The sequence below is a fragment of the Bos grunniens genome, chromosome 9 (assembly GCF_055505025.1).
Source record: "Bos grunniens cultivar Pamir isolate PY7600 chromosome 9, Bosgru_T2T1.0, whole genome shotgun sequence".
Lineage (NCBI taxonomy): Eukaryota > Metazoa > Chordata > Mammalia > Artiodactyla > Bovidae > Bos > Bos grunniens.
This window is the reverse complement of record NC_141173.1, coordinates 75,631,758-75,656,477: the sequence shown is the minus strand read 5'-3', so window position 1 is coordinate 75,656,477 and position 24,720 is coordinate 75,631,758. Positions and strand designations below refer to the sequence as shown.

The 24,720-nt window shown below is 38.9% G+C and overlaps 1 protein-coding gene across 1 annotated transcript in view; it reads left to right on the top strand.

Moving 5' to 3' along the window:
- The window catches only part of MAP3K5 (mitogen-activated protein kinase kinase kinase 5), a 231,858-nt gene that overhangs the window by 115,235 nt on the left and 91,903 nt on the right, over positions 1 to 24,720 (top strand). The window contains exons 8-10 of the mRNA XM_086318002.1: positions 10,730 to 10,842; positions 20,998 to 21,157; positions 23,790 to 23,943. Coding sequence (XP_086174128.1) covers positions 10,730 to 10,842; positions 20,998 to 21,157; positions 23,790 to 23,943 — 427 coding nt within the window. The remainder of the gene's footprint in view (positions 1 to 10,729; positions 10,843 to 20,997; positions 21,158 to 23,789; positions 23,944 to 24,720) is intronic.

Genomic DNA, 24,720 nt, shown 5'->3' with positions numbered 1-24,720 from the left:
TTTAGTCTCTAATCTAATAAGATTGACCAAGTACATTTTGTGACAAACACCATTCTTTCCAAGAGTATATCAATACCTGTTTCTGTAGTGTATAGAATCCAAACTTTATTTTTAATGTAAAAGCAGTTCTCTCTATTTTTATTTCTTGTTATTATTTTTCCTGTTTCACCCAATTTCTTTTTACTAAAAAAAACAAAAGCAGAAATAATGAAAATCGACTAAAAGTTGTTTTTTTTTTTTTTTTTTTTTTAACACACACCAAAGAGTAGGCAAAGTTATTTAGAGGAGAGGGCTCAGGTTTAGAATCTGGCAGAAGTGGATAAAGTTCCTGCTCAACCACTTTTAAACTGAATGACTTAGTATTTCCGTTCTGCAGAGTTCTGATTAGAAAACTTGAGAGAATCCTCCCTGCTTTAGGAGCTGTATGAATTAGAAATATTATGCTCGAAGTGTCAAGTGCAAGGCCTGTACCTAGTAGGTGCCCAGTCATGAGAGGCAGCTATTATTTTTGTGTCTTTTACTATCTGGTGGTAACCACAGCTTCCTGTGGTAGAGAATATCATCTGCTCTATTGTGTTGTTAGAAATACACTGTCCCTGTTCATAGGAAGGTTATATGTTTCCACCCCATGATACCAGGTTCTGATTTGTATGTTGGCTGATGCTTTTTATTAGCAGAAGCTTTAAAAGCCATGTCATTTTTCCTTAGCCATTTTCTGGAGAAAGCAGCTCCTTCAACCTAGGTCTCAGAGGGGAAAAAGTGTCAGGCAGAGACAAGCCAGCTGATGCAGAAATTGGCAAACCACTGGGATTTGTTGTTGATACTTGGCACATTTACGCTAAAATGACTGATACATCTTCTTCAGCTGCAATGGATTGTTTCATTATTTTAGCCTCCGTATGCGTTCTTCTTGGGGCTTCCCTGGTACCTCAGCTGGTAAAGAATCTGCCTGCAATGCAGGAGACACCAATGTGATTCCTGGGTCGGGAAGATCCCCTGGAGAAGGGATAGGCTACCCACTCCAGTGATTCTTGGGCTTCCCTGGTGACTCAGACGGTCAAGAATCTGCCTGAAATGCAGGAGACCTGGGTTTGATCCCTTGGTTGGGAAGATCCCCTGGAGGAGGGCATGGCAACCCAGTCCAGTATTCTTGCCTGGAGAATTCCATGGGCAGAGGAGCCTGGCAGGCTAAAGTTCATAAGGTTGCAGAGTCAGACACAACTGAGCAACTAAGCACAGCACATGCATTTTTATTAAGTTTGAATGTAAAGAAACAGTGAAATGATAATGCATATATGGAAAGTTAGCACCAAGGACACGGATACACCAGGGATGAGGATTATCATGCTCTTTAAAATAAGCTTCAGTAATAGCATGAAAAATGAATCATATGCCGCATTTTCAGAGGAGACTATCCTCTCCCTAATAATAAATTAGTTTCTCATATAAGTAGACAACAATGAAAACTATACAAACAATATCTTTAATGTTTTTATTAAATAGTACATTCTAGTAACATTAAAATAGAATGTGGTGAAGGTGCTATGCAGTTCACTAATGTGGTCTAAGGCGGTAGCTCTCTGGGCTTATGGTCTTATCAAGATCAGGATTTAGACTACTAAGGAAGTGAAGAGATTATTTTTTATATGACCTGCTATATTTATCACTTGTCACAGCCTGGCTCTTGGTAAGAGATGGATGCAGGTTTTCTTCATGCAGCAGGTATTTTGAAATCACCTGCAGTGAGTTGGGCTCCTGCTGAGTCAAGTGCTAAAGATTTAGTCCTCAACAAGACTGGCAAGGCTCCTGCTGTCAGACTGCGTACAATATGAGAGATAGATGGTAAAAACAATGATTTCAGATTGTTATCAATTCTGCAATAGTCATAGAACTATTGTTTCCTTTTTTTTTTTCCTTGTGTCATACTCATCTGTGAATTTCAGGAAAATTTTCCAGTTCTCCTAAGTTGCCATATTTATTGGCTTAAGGTTGTTCCAGATATCCGTTTACTTTCTTTTTAATGCTTATATACTCTTGTGTGCTAAGTCACTTTGGTTGCGTCCAACTCTTTGCGACCCTAGGGACTGTAGCCCTCCAGGCTCCTTTGTCCATGGGATTCTCTGGGCAAGGATACTGGAATGGATTGCCATGCCCTCCTCCAGAGGATCTTTCAGACCTAGGGACTGAAACCACGTCTCTTAAGTCTCCTGAATTGACAAGGGGGGTTCTTTACCACTAGGACCAGCTGGGAAACTTCCCTTGTGTCTCCAATGGTAAAGAATCTGCCTGCCTGCAGGAGACATGGGTTAAGTCCCTGGTTCAGGAAGATCTTCTGGAGAAGGGCATAGCAACCCACTCCAGTATTTTTGTCTGGAGAATTCCACGGATAGAGGAGCCTAGCGGGCTACAGTCCACGGGGTTGCAAAGAGTCAGTCATGACTGAGCAACTAACATTTAATGCTTGTAGGACCTATACTAATGTCCCCCTTTTCATTTCTCTTTCTCTCTCTGATGAACAGTCTATCTAGGAGTTTATCAATTTTATTAATCTTCCCCTTTTGACACTGTTCCTTTTCTTTATTGCACATCTATTTTCTACTTCATTGATTTCTTTATTATCTCTTCCTTCTAGTTTATTTTGGAATATGTGCTGTTTTATTTCTAGATGGAAGTTTAGAGTATTGATTTTTTTTCACCCTTGCTGCTTTCCCAGCCGGAGAAGGCAATGGCACCCCACTCCAGTACTCTTGCCTGGAAAATCCCATGGATGGAGGAGCCTGGTAGGCTGCAGTCCATGAGTTCACTAAGAGTCGGACACGACTGAGCGACTTCACTTTTACTTTTCACTTTCCTGCATTGGAGAAGGAAATGGCAACCCACTCCAGTGTTCTTGCCTGGAGAATCCCAGGGACGGGGGAGCCTGGTGGGCGGCCGTCTATGGGGTTTCACAGAATTGGACACGACTAAAGTGACTTAGCAGCAGCTTTCCCAGCATATGCATTTAAAGATCAAAATTGTTCTGCATCCCAGATGTTTTGATATATTGAACTTTCAATATTGTTTAGGTCAAATACCTTTTAATTTTCAATGTGAATCTTTGAATCCTGGCTTATTCAGAAGTAGGTTGCCCAATTTACAGATGTATCTTTCTTGTTCTCTGGTTTAATTCTACTTTAATAAGAGGTGCCTCATAGCCCCGGAAACAGTCCACCATTGTTGGGTGTAGTGTGCCACGTAAGATAGTTCAGTTGACTTGCCTAATCATAATATTCAAATTTTCCATGTCACTGATATTTTTTGTCTAGTTGTGCTTATGTCTTTGGAGAAGGCAATGGCAACCCACTTCAGTACTTTTGCCTGGAAAATCCCATGGGCGGAGGAGCCTGGTAGGCTGCAGTCCATGGAGTCGCTAAGAGTCAGACACGACTGAACGACTTCACTGTTACTTTTCACTTTACTGCATTGGAGAAGGAAATGGCAACCCACTCCAGTGTTCTTGCCTGGAGAATCCCAGGGACGGAGGAGCCTGGTGGGCTTCCATCTATGGGGTCACACAGAGTCGGACATGACTGAAGCGACAGCAGCAGCAGCAGCAGCAGCAGCTTATGTCTTGCAATTCATTTTCTATTAATTTAATATTTTCTTCACTATTTATTTCATATCTTTGTTTCTTTGTTTCCCCTTTTTTTCTATTAATTTAGTGTTGCATTTTATACTCTATTAACACTTTAGTCATAGTAAAGAACCTGCCTACCAATGCAGGAGATGTAAGAGACGCAAATTCAATCCCTGGGTTGAAAAAATCCCCTGGAGGAGGGCATGGCAACCCACTCCAGTATTCTTGCCTGAAGAATCCCTTGGACAGAGGATCCTGACAGTTTATAGTCCATAGGGTCGCAAAGAGTAGGACATGACTGAAAGAGCTTAGCGCACGTGTGCACGCACACACACACACACACACACACAATACTCTTTATATTATGCTTTTAGGAGTTCACTAGAGATGACCATCCACATCCTTGACTCTTAAAGTCTACCTTAAATTTGTATTTTACCACTTCCTTGAAGAGGAGAGAAACTTTAGCCATCCGGTCGCTCAGTCTTGTCTCTTTGAGACCCCATGGACTGCAGCACGCCAGGCTTCCCTGTCCCTCACCAACTCCCAGAGCTTGCTCAAACTCATGTCCATCGAGTCGGTGATGCTATCCAATCATCTCATCTTCTGTCGTCCCCTTGTCCTCCTGCCTTCAATCTTTCCCAGCATCAGGGCCTTTTCCAGTGAGTCAATTCTTCACATCAGATGGCCAGATTATGGAGTTTCAGCTTCAGCATAAGTCCTTCCAATGAATATTCAGGACTGATTTCCTTTAGGAGTGACTGGTTTGATTGACTGACTTCCTTTATGATTAACTGGAGAGAAACTTAAAGCAGAATAAATATTCAATAGTTTTAAAATGGCTAGTATCTTCCCCTGATAACTCAGTTGGTAAAGAATCTGCCTGCAATGCAGGAGACCTTGGTTTGATTCCTGGGTTGAGACGATCCACTGCAGACAGGATAGGTTACCCACTCCAGTATTCTTGGGCTTCCCTTGTGGCTCAGCTAGTAAAGAATCTGCCTGCAACACAGGAGACCTGTGTTCAATCCCTGGGTTGGGAAGATCCCCTGGAAAAGGAAAAGGCTACCCACTCCAGTATTCTGGCCTGGAGAATTCCATGGGCTGTATAGTCCATGAGGTCAAAAATAGTCAGACACAACTGAACAACTTTCACTTTGACTTCAGTACTCTTTCTGATGCTCTTTTTGCAGTTCAGTGCTTCCAAATGGACTCACCATCCTTTAGCCTGAATACTTTTAATACTTTTTGCATGCAGATCAGTTGGCAACCAATTCTGCCTGTTTTTGCTTATTTGTACCTCTTCTTTTTTTTATCACTCTGAATATGTTGTTGCATTATCTTTTGGCTTCCATAGTTTGTATTACAAGTTAGATATCAATTTTATTCCATAGTTTGTATTGCAAAGTCAGCTATCAGTTTTATCAATAAAATTGCTATAAAAGTGCAATAAAATGCCTCCTTTGAAGGTAATATATCTTTATCTCTGGCTGATTTTAAGATTTTCCTCTTTGTCTTTGATTTTAACATTTAGGCTGTGCTTATTTTATCTTATCCAGCTTGAAGTTGAGCTTCTTGAATCTGTGTTAATGTTTTTGACAGTCTTGGAGTATTTTTGGCTTTGTGTCTTCAAATACTTCTTGTGTTCTGTATTCTCTCTTCCCTCTTTCTAGGGCTACCATGATACGTATGTTAGACCATTTAACTATGTCTTATATGTCTCTTACATTCAGTTGTGTCTTTTCCCCCTCCCATTTTCTGTGTATCAGTTTACAAACTGTTTATTGACGTTTCTTTTTTTTCTTCATCAAGTCCATCTTCTCCTCTGTCTGCTAAGTCACTTCAGTCGTGTCCGACTCTGTGCGACCCCATAGGCGGCAGCCCACCAGGCTCCTCCATCCCTGGGATTCTCCAGGCGAGAACACTGGAGTGGGTTGCCATTTCCTTCTCCAATGCATGAAAGTGAAAAGTGAAAGTAAAGTCGTTCAGTCGTGTCCGACTCTGTGCGACTCCATGGACTGCCGCCTACCAGGCTCCTCCATCCATGGGATTTTCCAGGCAAGAGTACTGGAGTGGTGTGCCATTGCCTTTTCCATCTTGTCTGTCTAGTCTGCTATTAAACCTACACAATGAATTTTTATTTTCAGGTGTTATATATTTCAGTTCTAGACTGCTTGATTCTCTTTATCTTTTAGATTCCAACTCTAGATTGAAATTGTCTTTTCCTTCATTTGTCCATTTTTTCCACAATTTTCTTCACCATATTTGTAATAATGATTTAAAGTCCTTGTCTACAAACACCAACATATGAATTATCTGTGAGTCGGGTCCTCTTGTCTGTTTTGTTCTTTTGTTTATTGGTCATTTTTTCCTGATTCTGAAGTTCTCATAATTCTTTATTGTATGCCATACATTTTATATATAAGAATTACTGAGATTAAGAATGATTTTATTTTCTCTCATAGAAGGCTCTCACTTCCCTCTGTTAGCCAGACATGATAAGGAGCTGATTATCTCAAAAACTGCAGTTGAGTTGAGTTGGTCTCGGTTTCAGTTTTATCAACCCATCTATCTCTGTTTTTGTCCCTGCTTCTTGATATGACCACCATCAGCTTTTGATTGAGAGCCAAGCAGTGTTCTGTCTTCTTATCCCTGTATACTATAAACTGCCCTTTGGAGTTCTGAGTTTGAGTCTTTATTCTCTTACATTATAAAGCTCCAAACTTTGGAGGAGATTGTTAGCTATTTGTTGTAGGCTCCTCCCTCTAGTATTTACTTCTCAGTTCAGTTCAGTTCAGTCACTCAGTCATGTCCGACTCTTTGTGACCCCATGAATTGCAGCACACCAGGCCTCCCTGTCCATCACCAACTCCCGGAGTTTACCCAAACTCCCGGAGTTTACTCATGTCCATCGAGTTGGTGATGCCATCCAGCCATCTCATCCTCTGTCATCCCCTTCTCCTCCTGCCCCCAATCCCTCCCAGCATCAGGGTCTTTTCCAATGAGTCAACTCTTCACATTAGGTGGCCAAAGTATTGGAGTTTCAGCCTTAGCATCATTCCTTCCAAAGAACACCCAGGACTGATCTCCTTTAGAATGGACTGGTTGGATCTTCTTGCAGTCCAAGGGACTCTCAAGAGTCTTCTCCAACACCACAGTTCAAAAGCATCAATTTTTCGGCACTCAGCTTTCTTCACAGTCCAACTCTCACATCCATACATGACCACAGGAAAAACCATAGCCTTGACTAGACGAACCTTTGTTGGCAAAGTAATGTCTCTGCTTTTGAATATGCTATCTAGGTCGGTCATAACTTTCCTTCCAAGGAGTAAGCATCTTTTAATTTCATGGCTGCAGTCACCATCTGCAGTGATTTTGGAGCCCCAAAAAATAAAGGCTGACACTGTTTCCACTGTTTCCCCATCTGTTTTCCATGAAGTGATGGGACCAGATGCCATGATCTTTACTTCTAAGCACCGCCAAACTTCAGATTTCACTGCCATTCCAGCCATACCTCATCCTCAACTGCCCATACAGCCGGTGTTAAGCAAATGTCCTGTGGAGAAAATCAGCTACATGTTTGGGGTCCCTCAGGGTTTCACTTTGTCATGCCAGCTCATGCAACTGTCAGCAAATCCACTTGTTTCTCTTTTCCCTGGTAGAGTTTCAAATAGGTAGAGTTTCTCTGCCTATACCAAGCCTATGCTTAATCTATGGTCAGAATCAGCAAATGCCCCTATAGACGAAAGCATTTTATCTCGGAAGGACACTTCCCTGTTTGGAGTTTTATTTCAATAATGATGTTGCTTCCATAGATCTCCAATGACTATAAAATTATGTTCTTAATGTGTATCCTTTACCCTACCTAGTTATTGTAGCAGGAGGGATGGCTCCCTAGTAGACTGTTACATCTTACTTGGAAGCTCGTTTCCCCTGACATTGAATATTCTTCTACAATTTAAATGGTTACATAGCTTTCCAACAATTAGAATACATTTTGTTCCATGTTATATTTTCTAATATTTTTGGAAATTTAGGAAGTAGTTTTTCATCTTGTAACAAATATTCTTATAACCAAATGTCTGGTTACATTTTGTTGTTGTTGATTAGTCACTAAGTCATGTCCAGCTCTTTGTGACCACATGCACTGTGGCATGCCAGGCTCCTCTGTCCTTCACTGTCTCCCAGAGTTTGCTCAGATTCATGTCCATTGAGTCGGTGATGCTATCTAACCATCTCATCCTCTGTCGCCCCCTTTTCATTTTGCCTTTGAGCTCTCCCAGCCTCAGGGTGTTTTCCAGTGAGTCTGCTGTTTGTATCAGGTAACCAAAGTTTTGGATCTTCAGCTTCAGCACTAGTCCTTCCAATGATTTTTCAGGGTTGGTTTCCTTTAGGATTTGCTGGTTTGATCTCCTTGCAGTCCAAGGGACTCTCAAGAGTCTTCTCCAACGCCACAGTTCAAAAGCATCAGTTCTTCAGCACTCAGCCTTCTTTATGGTCCAGCTCTCACATCCGTACATGACTACTGGAAAACCACAGCTTTGACTATATGGACAAAGTTGGCAAAGTGATGTCTCTGCTTTTCAATACACTGCCTAGGTTTGTTATAGCTTTCCTTCCAAGGAGCAAGCATCTTTTAATTTCATGGCTGCAGGCACCATCCAACATGATTTTGGAGCCCAAGAAAATAAAATCTGTCACTGCTTCTACTTTTTCCCCTTTTATTTGCCACAAAGCAATGGAACCATATGTCATGATCTTTGTTTTTTCAGTGCTGAGTATCAAACCAGCTTTTTCAGTCTCCTCTTTCACCTTCATCAAGAAAGAGGCTGTTTAGTTCCTCTTTGCTTTCTGCCGTTAGAGTGGTATCATCTGCATATCTGAGGTTGTTGATATTTCTTCCGGCAGTCTTGATTCCAGCATGTGATTCATCCAGACTGGCATTTCTGATGATATACTCTGCATATAAGTTAAATAAGAAGGGTTACAGTTTTTCCAGTTTTGAACCAATCAGTTGTTCTCTGTCTGGTTCTAACTGTTGCTTCTTGTCCTGCATACAGGTTTCTCAGGAGACAGATTAGGTGGTCTGGTATTCATATTTAATGCTTTTTCTTAGTGTAAATCCATAGATATGGAAATATTGTGTCAATAGGTATGCATTACTTTGTTTGGACATTTTACAATTTTTGATAGATATTGGCAAATTTCTGCCAAGAAATAGTGTATTAATTTACTTTTCAATGTGTGAGAATTCCTACTTCCTTAAGACTTTCTCCTCAATATGCTTCTTATTATGAAGTGTTCTGAGCCATAAGAAATATAACTTATTAATTTATTGGCATCTATATTTTGCTTAAAATATTTTAAATTGTATTGTTTATGGTAACAGAAAAACAGATATAAGCCCATTTAATTTTTTCAGTTTGGTTAGTTTGGCACATAGGAAATACTTATCAGTATTTACTGATTGATTTAGGGTTATCTTGCTTTTCGCATCTTCCTTTGAATATATTAAGAGAATTTTTCCATGATTTTTTCTTTCAGTAGAAATGAAAAATTTATTTGTTGAAAGATATTTCATATATTGATATGAATTGGTAGAAAGTATAAATTACTGGTAGAAAGAAAGGTATTAACTCCTTTCTTCTTCTATATCTTTTTTATTTGAACTTTCTACTTGCCTCTGAGAAAACACAAAGACCTTTGGATTTTGTATGAGTCTAAAACTTATAAATCATGTCTTTCCTTGATATGACCTGCTTTGGATATCAGCAATCTGGGTTACATGGTTTTTCCATTTTAGATTTGGTAAACTCCTGTACTTCTGGAGAGAAAAGGAATTCTTCTTAATCATCAGCAGTGATGCAGTTAAAAATATTTTTTTCTTATTCCACATGCAAAACTGTTCAAGCCAACTAGTTAAAGTTAATACTTGTTTGAGTTTTGTTTCTTCTCAGAGATACTTTTCCTGATTAAAAAGTAAGACTCTTAAAAGGACACACGATTCTCAATATTCAGAAAATATGTACTTATCCTTTTCTTTTTAAGTTTACCTTACCATTTTAAAGTACAGAAAATTTCAAGTATGTATAATAGCCAAGAATGTACTCTAATGTACACCATTGTGCCCACTGCCATTTTTGCAATTCCCATCTTTCATTTTCAGTTAATGATTTTAAGAAAAATGCTCTTATCTTAGAATTCTAATGTTTTTCCCTAAGTATCTCTTTACTGTATCATTAAATGTTTATTCACTAGGTATTTAGTCTATATTTTTCTCAATCTGGTTTTTTAAAGTAGAGATTTCATTTTTCATGTTTGTCTCAGTTTTTATTAGTTACTAGGGCATTTATGTTAATTTTGTTCTTCTTCGTGCTCTTAAATGAAATAATATTGAGTATTATTGCCTGTTAAATGATGTATATGAGGGGACCCTTGAACAGAACCTGTGAAGTGTTACCTTGAAAATACAGTGGATGTATAAGCACTGAAGACTTTTCAAATGTTGAAGCATTTTTAAAGGTAGATAGATTCATGCACATCCAGAAAATGGTTCTCATTCTCTTTGAGCAAAAACTAGTATGCACAAGCACCATCTCTTTATTCCTAATTTCTTATTGCAATAGACATTCTTTATTGTATTTTTATATCACTCATACAAAAATGATTGTTTCAGTATGTTATGTAGATAATATTCCTGATTGCTTTGTGTATTGTTTTTAGTTTGTTTACTTATAAAACTTTTCAAAAAACCACTTAACAAATATGCACAGGGTTCTTATCTTTAAATTTTCACTTTTTATAAATGCTCACACACGCACATACATTCTCTCACATTTCTGGAAGACTGTTGAAGAGTGGATTTTTTTAAAGACTGGGGCTGCTATGGTGAGGCTGAGTTAAGTGGGGGGAATGCCATGTTGCTGAAGGTGAGGGTGTGCAGTTACTTAAGCATTAAATCCTAATAGCACACTAGATTCTGGGGTGAAGGCCAGTGGAATATTTTTACTTGCTCAGGCCTTGGAGTTATGCAAACAGAAGCTATTGCAAACTCAGAGTTTCATGATTGAGAAAGTAAACTTGTACATTTGTGGGTTTATTTTTTTTTTATAGGTTCAAAAAGGCATTTGAATCAGAGCCAACACTACAGTCAGGAATTAATTATGCGGTCCTCCTCCTGGCATCTGGGCACCAGTTTGAATCTTCCTTTGAGCTCCGAAAAGTTGGTAATTACAGCTTGATGTTTTACATGGAATCAAAAAAGTGGATCCAACTCAGTGCAAAGAAAAAGGGTCTTTCATAGATAGTTCCTTTGCTTTCTGTCTCATCTGACTTCCTGAAAAAAAAATTATATCTCCTTATTTAATGTTTCATGCTATTGTGCAGAATCTTGATATTGGGATGTAATTAGATTTTTAATTTATTTCATCTGATTCTAAAAATCCCCTAGTTGATATTTTTTTATTCTCTCTCAGTGTGTGTGTGTTAGTCTTTAGTCCTGTCCAACTCTTGGCGACCACATGTACTGTAGCCCGCCAGGCTCTTCTATCCATGGGATTCTCCAGATAAGAATATTGGAGTGCACTGCCATTTCCTTCTCCAGGGGGTTTTCCAGAGCCAGGGATCCAACCCGGGTCTCCTGCACTGTAGACAGACAGTCTTTACCTGCTGAGCCTCCAGGGAAGCCCATTCCTTCTCAAACTCATATTAGAAATAGGGGCTTTGCATTTAGCCCACAACTCCCGAATAAGGTAGTATTCTATGAAACATCAGGAAAGTTTCCTATTTTAGGTTAATTTTGTTTTCCTGGTGCTGAAAAAAAGAAAGGGAAAGAAAGACTTCTGATACTCCCTGTTTCTGTTTCTCAGGCACACCTGCCCTATGACTTCAGCGTTGCTTCTGGTAGAGCCTCCCAAGACCCTAGAACAGCAGGTCAAGCAGATGGAGTCTTGGCAGTGACTGGTCTCCTCAGAGACCATCTCTGAATTGTAGCCATTGATAGAATGTGCTTTTGTCCCTTTTATCAGTGGACATTGTCTTACATGCTGACCCCTCTTTGGAATTTTTAAAGATTAGGACATCTTAAGTGAATAACTTTTGTATGATTTCCTTAGTTCTTGCTTTGATAACATTTTTAAGGTTCTAGATACTGAATACTGTGTAAGGTAGTCAAATTTTCTATCTCTTGAATGTTGAACTGTCTTTTTGCAGAGAAGCTTTCCAACTCTCATAGGAGTTTTTACTACAGACAGAAATGTTTTTCCATGGTTTTTGTAGAGGAAAAAAAATTGATCTTAGTGAAGCTGTGAATTATATGTAGACAAAACTTTTCCTTTAAGATTTCTAACTGGACAATGTTTTTAATCTTTCATAAAGAAAAAGTGAGCCCTGGGTGTTTTTTTACACTATTTGGGAAGGGCTAATTAAATAACCATATGTATATTCTGGGAAATCTTTGAAGGCAAGTAAAGTATGAGTATTAAATTCTTTTTAAAAGCCCAGACTAAAAGAATGATACAGTGTTTGTCACTGCTGGATTGCAGTGGTATTCAATGCACAGAGTTTTATTTGAATTCATTTTTTTTAAGCTGGAAAATGAAATCAGAAAAAATACACTGCAATGTGTACTTTTCAGAAATTATCATCATAATAAAATTCTCCATCTAAAGTTATTTTTAAAACTCTATACTGATCCTATGTATTGAGCTTCCCTGGTAGCTCAGTTGGTAAAGAATCTGCCTGCAATGCAGGAGACTGAGTTCAGTCCCTGGGTTGGGAAGATCCCCTGGAGAAGGAAATGGCAACCCACTCCAGTATCCTTGCCCGGAAAATCCCATGGACAGAGGAGCCTGGTGCTCTGCAGACCATGGGGTCGCTGTATTAGTGATTTAAAATGACTTGTATTACTCTGTTCTTGAACTTGAGGTTGAAGCCTCCATATCTTTACAGAAATTGGCATTGATTTGCATGTATAGGTAGAGCAGTAACATAGTGGTTTGAAATGTATCTGTTCTAAATTCTCTTTTTTAAGTTAAATGTAGATTAAAATGGTCAGCACTCTTCTAAGGGAGTAGATCTTAAATGTTCTCACTACAAAAACAAATGGAAATTATATGACATGATGGAGGTGTTAGCTAATGCTATAGTGATCATTTTGCCAGATACAAGTGTATCAGATCAACACGCTGCACATCTTAAAATTACACAATGTTCTGTCAATTATGTCTTTGAAGAACTGGAGGGAAAAAAAGGATGATCAGCACTCTGAGGTTTGAGGAACTGTGATTAATGGAATTTTGTAAAGGAAACACACTTCAACTTTTTCCAGGAAGAGCTCATTCATAATACACGTTGAACAAGCATTTGAAAGCATATGAAGTTGAATTTTTAATTTGGAAATTGCAAAACTTACACAGACTTAAAATATGACTTGACAATGAATTTTTAGTTCCCATAAAAGCTAAATTTTAGGCTTCTAAAATACTGTGATATACACTGGAAAATGTATGTCCTTAAATAACTGAAAGGGGATTCCCAGGTGGCTCAGTGGCAAAGAATCCGCCTGCCAATGCAGGAGACATGGGTTCTATCCCTGGGTCATCCTCTGGAGAAGGAAATGGCATCTCACTCCAGTATTCTTGCCTGGGAAATCCCACGGACGGAGGAGTCTGAAGGGCTAAAGTCCATGGGGTTGCAAAAGAGGTAGACACAACTTAAAGACTAAACAATGATGATACTAAAAGGCAGTTAAAGCTCACTAACTTAGATTCTACTCATAAATTATGCTAAGAAGTATAGGTTGACCTAAAATTAATGTTTATATGGTAAAATAGGATTAAAGGGATTTTCAGGGAAAAACAGATTGATTAAATGAATATTTTAACATAATAATTGTATTAATTAAAGTAATTAACTTACTAATTAACAACATATTTGAGATATTTTAAAGATATATAGTTGCATTCTTTTTTAAATCATAACTCAGTTCTTGTGTTCTGATAGTATTCATTTTTCTTTATGAAATCTTTTCTTTAGATGTATTTTGAAATTTATTTATAAAGGGTAAACAATGAAAATTAAGATGTCATAAGATGATTATTAAGCCTGAAGCTTTTCAAACATATTATCTTAAGTTTAAGAATTCTAATGTTAAGAATAATTCTTAACTGTTATCATCTGTTAACCAAAGACTGTTAATTCTAGTTGTGTGTTTGTTTGAGGTTATGGCTAATTGTTTCATGATCTGTGTTTTCAATATCCCAGTTTTTGAATAATCTTTGGTATTTGTACTGTTTAGAACTAGGATTTGGAAACAACCGCATCTTTTATCTTTATCCTTTTTCCAGCTTCACAAGACTTAAAATTAATAAGCTTTAGTTAAATAAAAGATGTTTCTCCCGTGTTCTGTGGAATTTTCAACCATGAGTCACTTTATGAGATGATGATGTAATAAGAGAACAGTGTGATTGGAATTGAGACAAACCACTATTTGAATCTTATTTTCAGGGAGCCATAAAAATAAAATTTGTGTTACTGAATATAAAAATCCATGACTCTTAAAAGATAATCAAGAAAAAGAAATCAAAACAAAAATAAAATCCATCACCAACCACAAAACAACTCATTTGCTGTCAGTGGAGGTGACCAAATTCTCAGAAAATTTGAAATTACAGGGAACAAAGTACAATACTTTCCCTTCCTTTTAAAGGGATACTATAGTTCATCCCTGGAGAAGGAAATGGCAACCCACTCCAGTATTCTTGCCTGGAGAATCCCATGGACAGAGGAGCTTGGTGGACTACAGTCCATGGGGTCTCAGAGTCAGACCTGATTGAGTAGAGCCTAGATCATCCAGTTGAGGAGGTAAAGCTCTTCTTAAGATATGCTACATACTAACTGTATGTTTTTAAGAATGTTTTCTTCGGAAGAATGCTAGCTGATAAAGTAGAAGGACTGATGAAACTGATAATGATAGTGATGCTAAGATAATGATTCTGACCAGGATCATCGATTAGGACTAACACCATTAGGATGTTTATTTTTTTTTAATTTTCATTTGCCATATTTACATGAAACCCAAGCTCACCAGCAAATTGCTTACCAATCACAAAGAAACAATGCACCCATACAATTCATTGTATATATCCCCTCCAGGGGTCCAGCTGTCAGTGATCCACCCAGCATGGCTTGATGGCTGGACTTTTGCCAGCTGATACAGAGAACGTGAAATAAGCGGCATCTCCTGTGAAACGTTGTTCAGTCGCCCAGGCATGTCCTACTCTTTGCGACTCCATGGACTGCTACATGCCAGGCTTCCCTGTCCTTCACTCTCTCCCGGAGTTTGCTCAAACTCATGTCCATTGTATCAATAATGCCATACAACAGTCTCATCCTCTCTCACCCCCTTCTCCTCCTCCCCTCAGTCCTGTGAAATAGTCTCACCAAAAATGTTTAACCCAAGCCTTAAGATTTAACAGTCAGTTAATAGAATCACAGTTGGATAGAGAAATAAGTCAGACAACACCAAGAAATGCTATCAGCCAGATCCAGAAGGTCAAAACATTCTACAGGACTCCCTGCCTGGTCTCTTCAAAAAGTCAACGTCATGGAGAAAAGTGTGGGTGGATTGGTTAGGTTAAAAGATATTTCAGTTCAGTTCAGTTGCTCAGTCATGTCCAACTCTTTGTGACCCCATGAACCACAGCACGCCAGACCTCCCTGTCCATCACCAACTCCCTGAGTCCACCCAAACCCATGTCTATTGAGTCGGTGATGCCATTCAACCATCTCATCCTCTGTCGTCCCCTTCTCTCCCTGCTCTCAATCTTTCCCAGCATTAGGGTCTTTTCAAATGAGTCAGCTCATTAGAGACATTTTTAAAAAATGCAATTAATGATTCCCGTTTGGATTCCCGTTTGAAAAAACAAAGAGAACAACAACAAAAAGCCATTCAGTTCAGTCGCTCAGTCGTGTCTGACTCTTTGCAACCCCATGGACTACAGCACTCCAGGCTTCCCTGTTCATCACCAACTCCCAGAACTTGCTCAAACTCACGTCCATCGCATCAGTGATGCCACCCAACCATCTTATCCTCTGTCGTCCCCTTCTCTTCCTGCCTTCAATCTTTCCCAGCATCAGAGTCTTTTCCAGTGAATCAGTTCTTTGCATCAGGTGGCCAAAGAAATTTGGGGAACGGTCGGGGAATTTGAATCAGGATGAGATATTAAATAATATGAGAGAATTATTATTTTTATTAGGTGCAACAATCAAATGCGGCTTCCCGTGTAGCTCAGTGAGTAAAGAATCTGCCTACAATGCAGGAGATTCGGGTTCGATTCCTGGGTTGGGAAGATCCCCTGGAGAAGGAAATGAAACCCACTCCAGTATTCTTGCCTGGAGAATCACGTGAACAGAGGAACCCAGAGGGCTATAGTCCATGGGGTCGCAGGAGTCAGACACGACTAAATGGCCACCACCAAGGATTTGGGAACATGAAATCAGTTACTAAAAATATCTAACCATCTAAAGACCTGTTCCACCAGTTTCCCTGGAGCACAGAGTGCCTCATTCTCCACCCTGAATTCCCCTCAGGGGGTGTTGAAGCTCAGCAGCCAGGGTTCAGTCTCCACAGAGGCAGAGGTCAGATGCCCTTGTTGTTGTTCAGTTGCTGACAAGTGTTCAAAAAAATGATCAAGGAGAATGTGTAGGAGAATTTTTATACTATGACACAATATTTAAGGGTGAAATCTGTAATTTTATCTGAAATGGTTCAGCCAAAGTATTCAGGGAGATGAAGCAATAGCAAAATGTTAGCAGTTGTTGAAAATGTGATCATTGTAGCATTTTTCTACTTTGATGTATGCTTGGAATTCATCACAATGGAAAGTTAAGCTGGTAACAATCTAACCTCCACCCGGGCTGTGCGACCTTCAACAAGTTGCTTAACATCTCTCGGCATTTTTTTCTTTCCATTATTGCCAAAGGGACTAATCTTTGATTGTGGTGGTTTTGCTTTTCAGTCGTTCTGTTGAGTCTGACTCTTTGTGACCCTATCGACTACAGCATGCCAGGCTTCCCTGTCCTTCACCATCTCCCAGAGCTTGCTCAAACTCATGTCCATTGAGTCGGTGATACCATCCAACCATCTCATCCTCTGTCATCCCCTTCTCCTCCTGCCTTCAATCTTTCCCAGCATCAGGGTCTTTTCTAATGAATTGGTTCTTCCCATCACGTGGCTGAAGTATTGGAGCTTCAGCTTCAGCATCAGTCCTTCTATGAATATTCAGGACTGATATCCTTTAGGATGGATTGGTTGGATCTCCTTGCAGTCCAAGGGACTCTCAAGAGTCTTCTCCAACACCACAGTTCCAAAGCATCAGTTCTTCCGTGCTCAGCCTTCCTTATGGTCCAGCTCTCACATCCATACACGACTACTGGAAGAACCGTAGCTTTGACTAGACAGACGTTTGGCAGCAAAGTAGTGTCCCTGCTTTTAATACATTGTCTAGGTTTGTCATAGCTTCTTCCAAGGAGCAAGTGTTTTTTAATTTCATGACTGCGGTCACCATCCACAGTGATTTTGGAGCCCAAGAAAATAAAGTCTGACACTGTTTCCATTGTTTCCCCATCTATTTGCCATGAAGTGATGGGACTGGATGCCATGACCTTCGGTTTTTGAATGTTGAGCTTTAAGCCAGCTTTTTCACTCTCCTCTTTCTCTTTCATCAAGAGGCTCTTTAGTTCCTCTTTGCTTTCTGCCATTAGGGTAGTATCATCTGCATACCTGAGGTTATTGATATTTCTCCTGGCAATCTTGAGTTCAGCTTGTGATTCATCCATCTCAGCATTTCCCTTGAGGTACTCTGCATATAAGTTAAATAAGCAGGGTGACAATATACAGCCTTGATGTACTCCTTTCCCAATTTTGAGCTAGTCCATTATTCCATATCTGGTTCTAACTGTTGCTTCTTGACCTGGATACAGGTTTCTGAGATAGCAGGTAAGGTGGTTTGGTATTCCCATCTCTAAGGATTTTCCAGTTTATTGTGATCCACACAGTCAAAGGCTTTAGCATAGTCAATGAAGCAGAAGTAAATGTTTTTCTGGAATTCCCTTGCTTTTTCTATGATCCAACAGATGTTGGCAACTTATTCTCTGGTTCGTCTGCCTTTTCTAAATCCAGCTTGAACATCTGAAAGTTCTTGGTTCATTTACTGTTGAAGCCTAGCTTGGGGAATTTTGAGCATTACCTTCCTAGAGTGTGAAATGAGTGCAATTGTGTGGTAGTTTGAGCATTCTTTGGCATTGCCTTTCTTTGGGATTGGAATGAAAACTGACCTTTTCCAGTCCTGTGGCCACTGCTGAGTTTTCCAAATTTGCTGGCATATTGAGTGCAGCACTGTCACAGCATCATCTTTTAGGATTTGAAATAGCTCAGCTGGAATTCCATCACCTCCACTAGCTTTGTTCATAGTGACTCTTCCTAAGGTCCACCTGACTTCACACTCCAGGATGTCTGCTTCTAAGTGAGTGATCACACCATCGTGGTTATCTGGGTCATTAAGACCTTTTCTGTCTGGTTTTGTATATTCTTGCCACCTGTTCTTAATATCTTCTGCTTCTGTCAGGTCCATACCATTTCTGTCCTTTATTGTGCCCATCTTTGCAGGAAATATTCCCTTGATATCTCTAATTTGTGTTGTTGTATGGGTTGAAAAGAGTTACCTTTTCAGTGTGCCGTGCTAGGGCTAGGCATATAATGAGTGTTCAATAAAAATGTCATACCTTTCTCTGTTAAAACAGCTGCTGCAAAATATAAAAACTATGATAGAAAGTAAACTATTAAAAAATCTTCAATTCTTAGAAGTCAACCAGTTCTAATTAGAGCATTGTCAACATTTAAATTGCCTAAACAGATGACTGAATCAAAGAACTGGTATTTAAAACAGCAATGACATGCTGTTAATTGCTTATAAATTTTGCCAAAATTTTTTAAATAGTGAAAAATAGCCAGATAGTAAGGACTTGGTAAAAAGATAGAATCATCCATCAGCAATAGTGCTTTAATAATTTGGTCCTAGCGATCAAAAACCTTAAAAGTGCTATAGCCTGGGACCAAGCATAACACTACCTCTGAGACTCTATCCTATGGAAATAATCCTAATTATGGAACAAATATCATGTACTAAGATATTTATTCCTCTATTCCTTGGATGGGTAGGTGGAGGGGGCTTGGGGAGAAAGGGATCCTAAATATAAAAAATTAGAGCCATATTCTTAACTCCAAACTTAAAAGATTACTATCTCCTGTAGAAACAGGTTTCATACATCATGTGGAAAGACCATAAATGCTAATTCATAAAAGATATATAAACATATAAAGACAGTCAATCTCAAAGCTTTAAAAAAAAGCATGTTTCCTTTTGTTCTCCATTACATTGGCAAAGATGAAAGGACGTAATATTACCCATAATGTGTGCTCAGCCACTCAGTCATGTCCAACTCTTTTCGACCCCATGGACTGTTACCCACAAGGCTCCTCTGTCCATGGAATTTTCCAGGCAATAATACTGGAGTGGGTTGCCATTTCCTATTCCAAAGGATAGTCCCCACCCAGGGATCAAACCCACATATCTTGTGTCTCCTGCATTGGCTGGCAGATTCTTTACCACTGTACCACCTGGGAAGCCCACTACCATAATATCAACACTAAAATGAGCATATCTCTGTCCCCAGCAAGTCCACGTTGAGGATTTTATTACAAAGAAATAATTGAACAAGTGCACAAAGCCATGTGTACAAGAATATTTATAGTGATAAAAAGCAGCTACCATCTTCATTTGGGTAAATAAACCATGACCCATCTGTATACTAAAATACTGTTTGCCATTAAACAAGAAATACATTTTGTCCAAATGCTGAATGATTCAGAGTCGCATCATTTGACCAAATTATGCTAAGGCCAAAGTTAAGATGACCTTCATAGAGTGAACTTCTGGCATGTGAGAATAAATCTACATTTTAATTTTAAAACTAATAGAATTTTACTGTTAAACACTTTCATAGTCCCTGTTTGAATGTTTAAATGGTCCGATGCTACCTTAGTCCTACATTCATTGTTCTGAAAGTATGAAACGAAAAAAAAGAAATATTCATATTCAACTGAGGTTGAGAGACACACATTTTTAGTATCTAATTTCCCCCCACACTTTCTTCTTCCATTTATATTTGTTGTATTTTTTCTGTCCAGGTAGGATATCATAGATGTTGTTGCATACACGTGCAGTTTTTTTTCATCTCAAGAAATTTTAAGGTGGCAAAGCTGTTCTCTTTTTAAATTATCATCACAAAATGTGAAGTCCCAAATGGACTTTTTCCTAAAATACTCATGGCTTAAGTGGAATTATATAATAAAAAACAGCATAAGGTTTTTTAAAGGTTGTTTTGTTTCATTAAAGCATAATTTAAAAAAAAAAAGGTAAATTCATGACTCTCCGAAAATATAAAAGATTCTATTTAATTCAGTGAACATGGAAACAGTAAGAGGCTATGTCCTGTTTAAAGTGCTTTTAAGAAGCTAATGTTAGTCATTCAGTCACATCTGATACTTTGTGACCCCGTGGACTGTAGCCTGCCAGGCTTCTCTGTCCGTGGAATTCTCCAGGCAAGAATGCTGGAGTGGGTAGCCATTCCCTTCTCGAGAGGATCTTCCTTGGAGATAAGGTAATCATAATTTAAGAAAGAAATCTTAGAATCAGATTTCTGAGTTTGATTTTTTAACAGCTATTTTATAACCAGCCGGTTATAAATATTAGATATTGTTTCACTAGACAGGAATGCAAAACACAAATTAACAAGGAAACTTCTCTAAGCCTGAGATCATTTATTGTTGTTATTTAGTCACTAAGTCGTGACCAACTCTTTTGTGACCCATGCCTTGTCGTCCACCAGGCTTCTCTATCCATTGGGTTTCCCAGGCAAGAATACTGGGGTGAGTTTCCATTTCCTCCTCTAGGAAATCTTCTGACCCACAGATGAACGTGCATCTCCTGCATCAGCAGGTGGATTCTTTACCACTGAGCCACCAAGGAAGCCCAAATACAAACATATATAATAATTCTGGAATGATGTACATCAATGTGAAGTTGGCAGTTATTTGGAGGTTTTCAAATCGAAGGGAAATTTTCAGTTTTTTCTGTGTACCTTTCTGATTAGTCTTTTTTTCTTTCTTTTACAATGAACTTAAGCCCTTTTAAGAATCAGAAACTTAACAAAGGTATTTTAATCTGAAAGGAGGAATGAAAGCTTGCTTTTTAATAAAGAAGTCAGCTCTGCCTGCCTGTGGTGTGTTTGTAACGTTCTTTTTCCTATTCATCTTCTAGGGGTGAAGCTAAGTAGTCTTCTTGGTAAAAAGGGAAACTTGGAAAAACTCCAGAGCTACTGGGAAGTTGGATTTTTCCTGGGGGCCAGTGTCCTGGCCAATGACCACTTGAGAGTCATTCAAGCATCTGAAAAGCTTTTTAAACTGAAGACACCTGCATGGTAATAGTAAACTGTTAGGCGTTTATAGATTTATTTTTTTATAAAAGCTCCTATCACTTGTTTCTAAATCGTTAAATATGTTGAACTGACAACTAGATTATTTTATTTGCTTAGAGACTGAAATGCACAATCTAGAGGAAAAAGTGATTGATGCTCATAAACAAAATGTATTGATTGTAGGTTCTGATGACTTCAGACACAGGTGATATCTGATGGCCACCAAGCTTAGCCTTTCCATCACACTGACCAACCTACTAGCCCAAGTTGGCCAGTATCTCCTACTTGAATCATACACACACCTCCAACTTTACATGTGCAGCTCTAATCAGCAGATTCACAAGCTTCTATCTCAGCTTCCCAGTCTCTGCTCCAAACATGTGCCCTCTGTTTCCTTCATGATCTAACCTCCCTCTTAGGACTCTCATTCTTGAGTTGCACTTCTTTGTTACTTATAATTTCCTAACACTTTTAGATGTTTCATATATTATGTGTGTTTTTCTAATTTCAAACAGTTCTTGGGATGCAACCAAGTCTCATCACTATGGATGTGGTAACTGGAAAGATTAAAACAAAATTCCATCTGTATTTGAGACTATTTTTAGTGCTAGTTTTATTATGCATCTCATGTAATGATTGACTATTAGCTTTAAAGATTTTTAAAGGTTAACTGTGAGATGTAGAAAACAAACATATGGACACCAAGGGGGGAAAAAGGAGTGGGGTAAATTGGGAGATTGGAATTGACATATGAACACTACTAATACCGTGTATAAAACAGATGATGAAATAGAACCTATTGTATAGCACAGAGAACTCTACTTAATGCTCTGTGGTAACCTAAATGGGAAGGAAATCCAAAAAAGAGGAGTATTTGTGTGTCTGTAGCTGATTCATTTTGCTGTATAACAGAAACTATCACAATATTGTAAAGCAACTATACTCCAATAAAAAATACTTTAAGAAAAATAAAGTTTACCTGTGACATCAGGAAAGGCTCAAAGCAGCTCAGGACTCAGGCTCCTGATGTTTTGTCATCAGAGGGACCATTTGAGGAGATGCCCTCCACAGTAGACCTTCGTGGCCTCTTTAAGCATTTGGTCACATTCAGGTCTCCCTCATTAGCAAATACTTCCCAGCATCACTCCCATAATGATCTTTCTCAAATGCATGTCTGAGCCTCCCCCTCCACTAAAATCTTTAAATCAGCATACTTTAATGACTCCTCACAGCCTAAGGGATAAAGTCTACCTCCTTGGCGTGGCAAAGGTTTGCCCTCAGTCACTAAACCTCAGTCCTTGTCACACCCCAAGATTTACACTGCGCTCTGTTTACACTGAGCTTGCACGATTCTGGCTTCTTGCTGCTGTGTCTCAACACACGATGAGCATCGTCTTCCAGTCCTCTCCTCCACCTGGGGAGCATTCGCGGGTCATGTCTATACCTAAATCCCACGCCAGCTTAAGACCCTTCCCCACAGCCAGACAGAAGGTGGTGGATGTTGTTACATAGACTTCTGTGTGTGATCCACTTGTCTCCTGAACCTTTCTTCTTCCGTGTTTAGTCATATTTCTACTGACTACTTTATGACTTTTGGCAGTTTTCTCTCTGTGAGTTAAAGCTCCATGGGCATTTATTTCATGGTGCTCAGCACCTTTTACATTTCTGTCTCCTTGGCCCTGCGTGCAGCTTGAGGACAGGGTTGTACTGTCAGTAGCACGCTGACAGCAGGCATTCAGCGAATGACATGAAAATAAATGAACCAATAAATGCACACATATCCCATGCGGTCAAATTGGTTGTTTCTTTATGAGGACCATCCCAATGATGGTTGAGGAGGAGGCTGGAGCGCAGATACAAAGTTTCAATTAGAGGTCTCTTGGCCTTTGTTAACAAGAAAACAGGCATTGTTTTGTGCAGTAGTGACAGCAACCACAAAACAATGTTCTGTTCCCATTAATTTAATGTTAATTCCATGTGTGTAGTTTATCGTTTACAAAGTGCTTGCATGCCCATTATCTCCTATAATTATCTTACTCCTCATATTTTCTTGACTTTTTCCTTCGAGGCAACATCTGTCTTGCAATTTAAGGATGTTCATATGATGCATAGGAGCTGAGTTACTTCAGAGCAAAATAATATTTCTTATGATGGGTCTATTTAGAAAGGAAGATATTTTAAAGCAAATGCATTAACACTTTATTGAGTAGAATATAGGCATCACTTTATTTATTTTTTTAAATTTTAAGATATTTATTATTGTTTATTTATTGGGCCCCCTGCATTGGAAGTGCAGTGTCTTAGCCACTGGATTACCAGAGAAATCACTAGGCTTTACTGTAAAAGTCATGTTTTAAGTAGATGTTTTGTTCAGTCCACGTTATGTAAGCTGTCTAAGCCTTAGTTTCCTCATCTTTAAAATGGGGGGAAATGGCCTACTTTATTGCATTTTTGTGAGTTTTAAATGAGATAATGTGATAGTGTATGACATGTAACAAAAAATGAAATTTGGTGACTTGGCTTGTGTAATTATTAATGCCATGTTTAAATCACGTTTACAGAGTAAGACTGGGATATGTGGGAATAGGTAGTTCTAAATTTGCCTATTACAAGTTTTATATCGTTTAATTTTTAGGTACCTCAAGTCTATCGTAGAGACAATTTTGATATATAAGCATTTTGTGAAACTGACTTCGGAACAGCCTGTGGCCAAACAGGAACTTGTGGACTTCTGGATGGATTTCCTGGTCGAGGCCACAAAGACAGATGTCACTGTAGTTAGGTTTCCAGTAAGTACTCTTCACTTAACTCTGAGGACGTTTATGTTTTGTTCCCTTTATTTAAAGAACATCTTGCACTTGTGACTGTAACAGTATTAATGTGCTCTTTTTCATGCACAGCAAGTGAAGATGGTCATCTGGTTAAAATACTTATTTTCTACAAATTGGTGTGCTTTAGCTTACTTTAAAAAATAACTGTCACAGTCAGAGAAAGAAGATACGTTTTCATGTTTTTGCCATGAGCCTTGGTGGTTTCCTTTGATAAGTTGTAATGTGTGCTTTCCCAGGAAAAGATTATCTCTTAGCTCAAGAAGTCAAGATATCTTCAGATCAGATGAATGGGTGCTTTTAATTCATAGTGCAGTTTTGTTGACATTATCACCGTCAATATTGTCAACGTTATTGTGGTGAAAAGTGTCAGGCTCACCTGCATTGTTACTCCATCACTACCGCTTACTACCCATGTGGGTCAGAGTTAGATGAAGTGTCGCTTTCTACAGTGCTTTAGAGCAGGGATCCCCAACCTCTGGGATCTAATGCCTGGTGATATGAGGTGGAGCTGATGTAATAATCATAGAAATAAAGTGCACAATAGATGTAAATATACTTGAATCATCCTGAAAGCTCCCCACCACCACCACCCCCCGGCCTGCCACTTCATCCATGGAAAATGTGTCTTCCATGAAATTGGTCGCTGGTGCCTAAAAGGTTGGGGACTGCTGCTCTAGAGGATGGGAAGTGATACTTCATAGGTTCTGGTCTGCAACTCATTATGCCTAGTTTCTA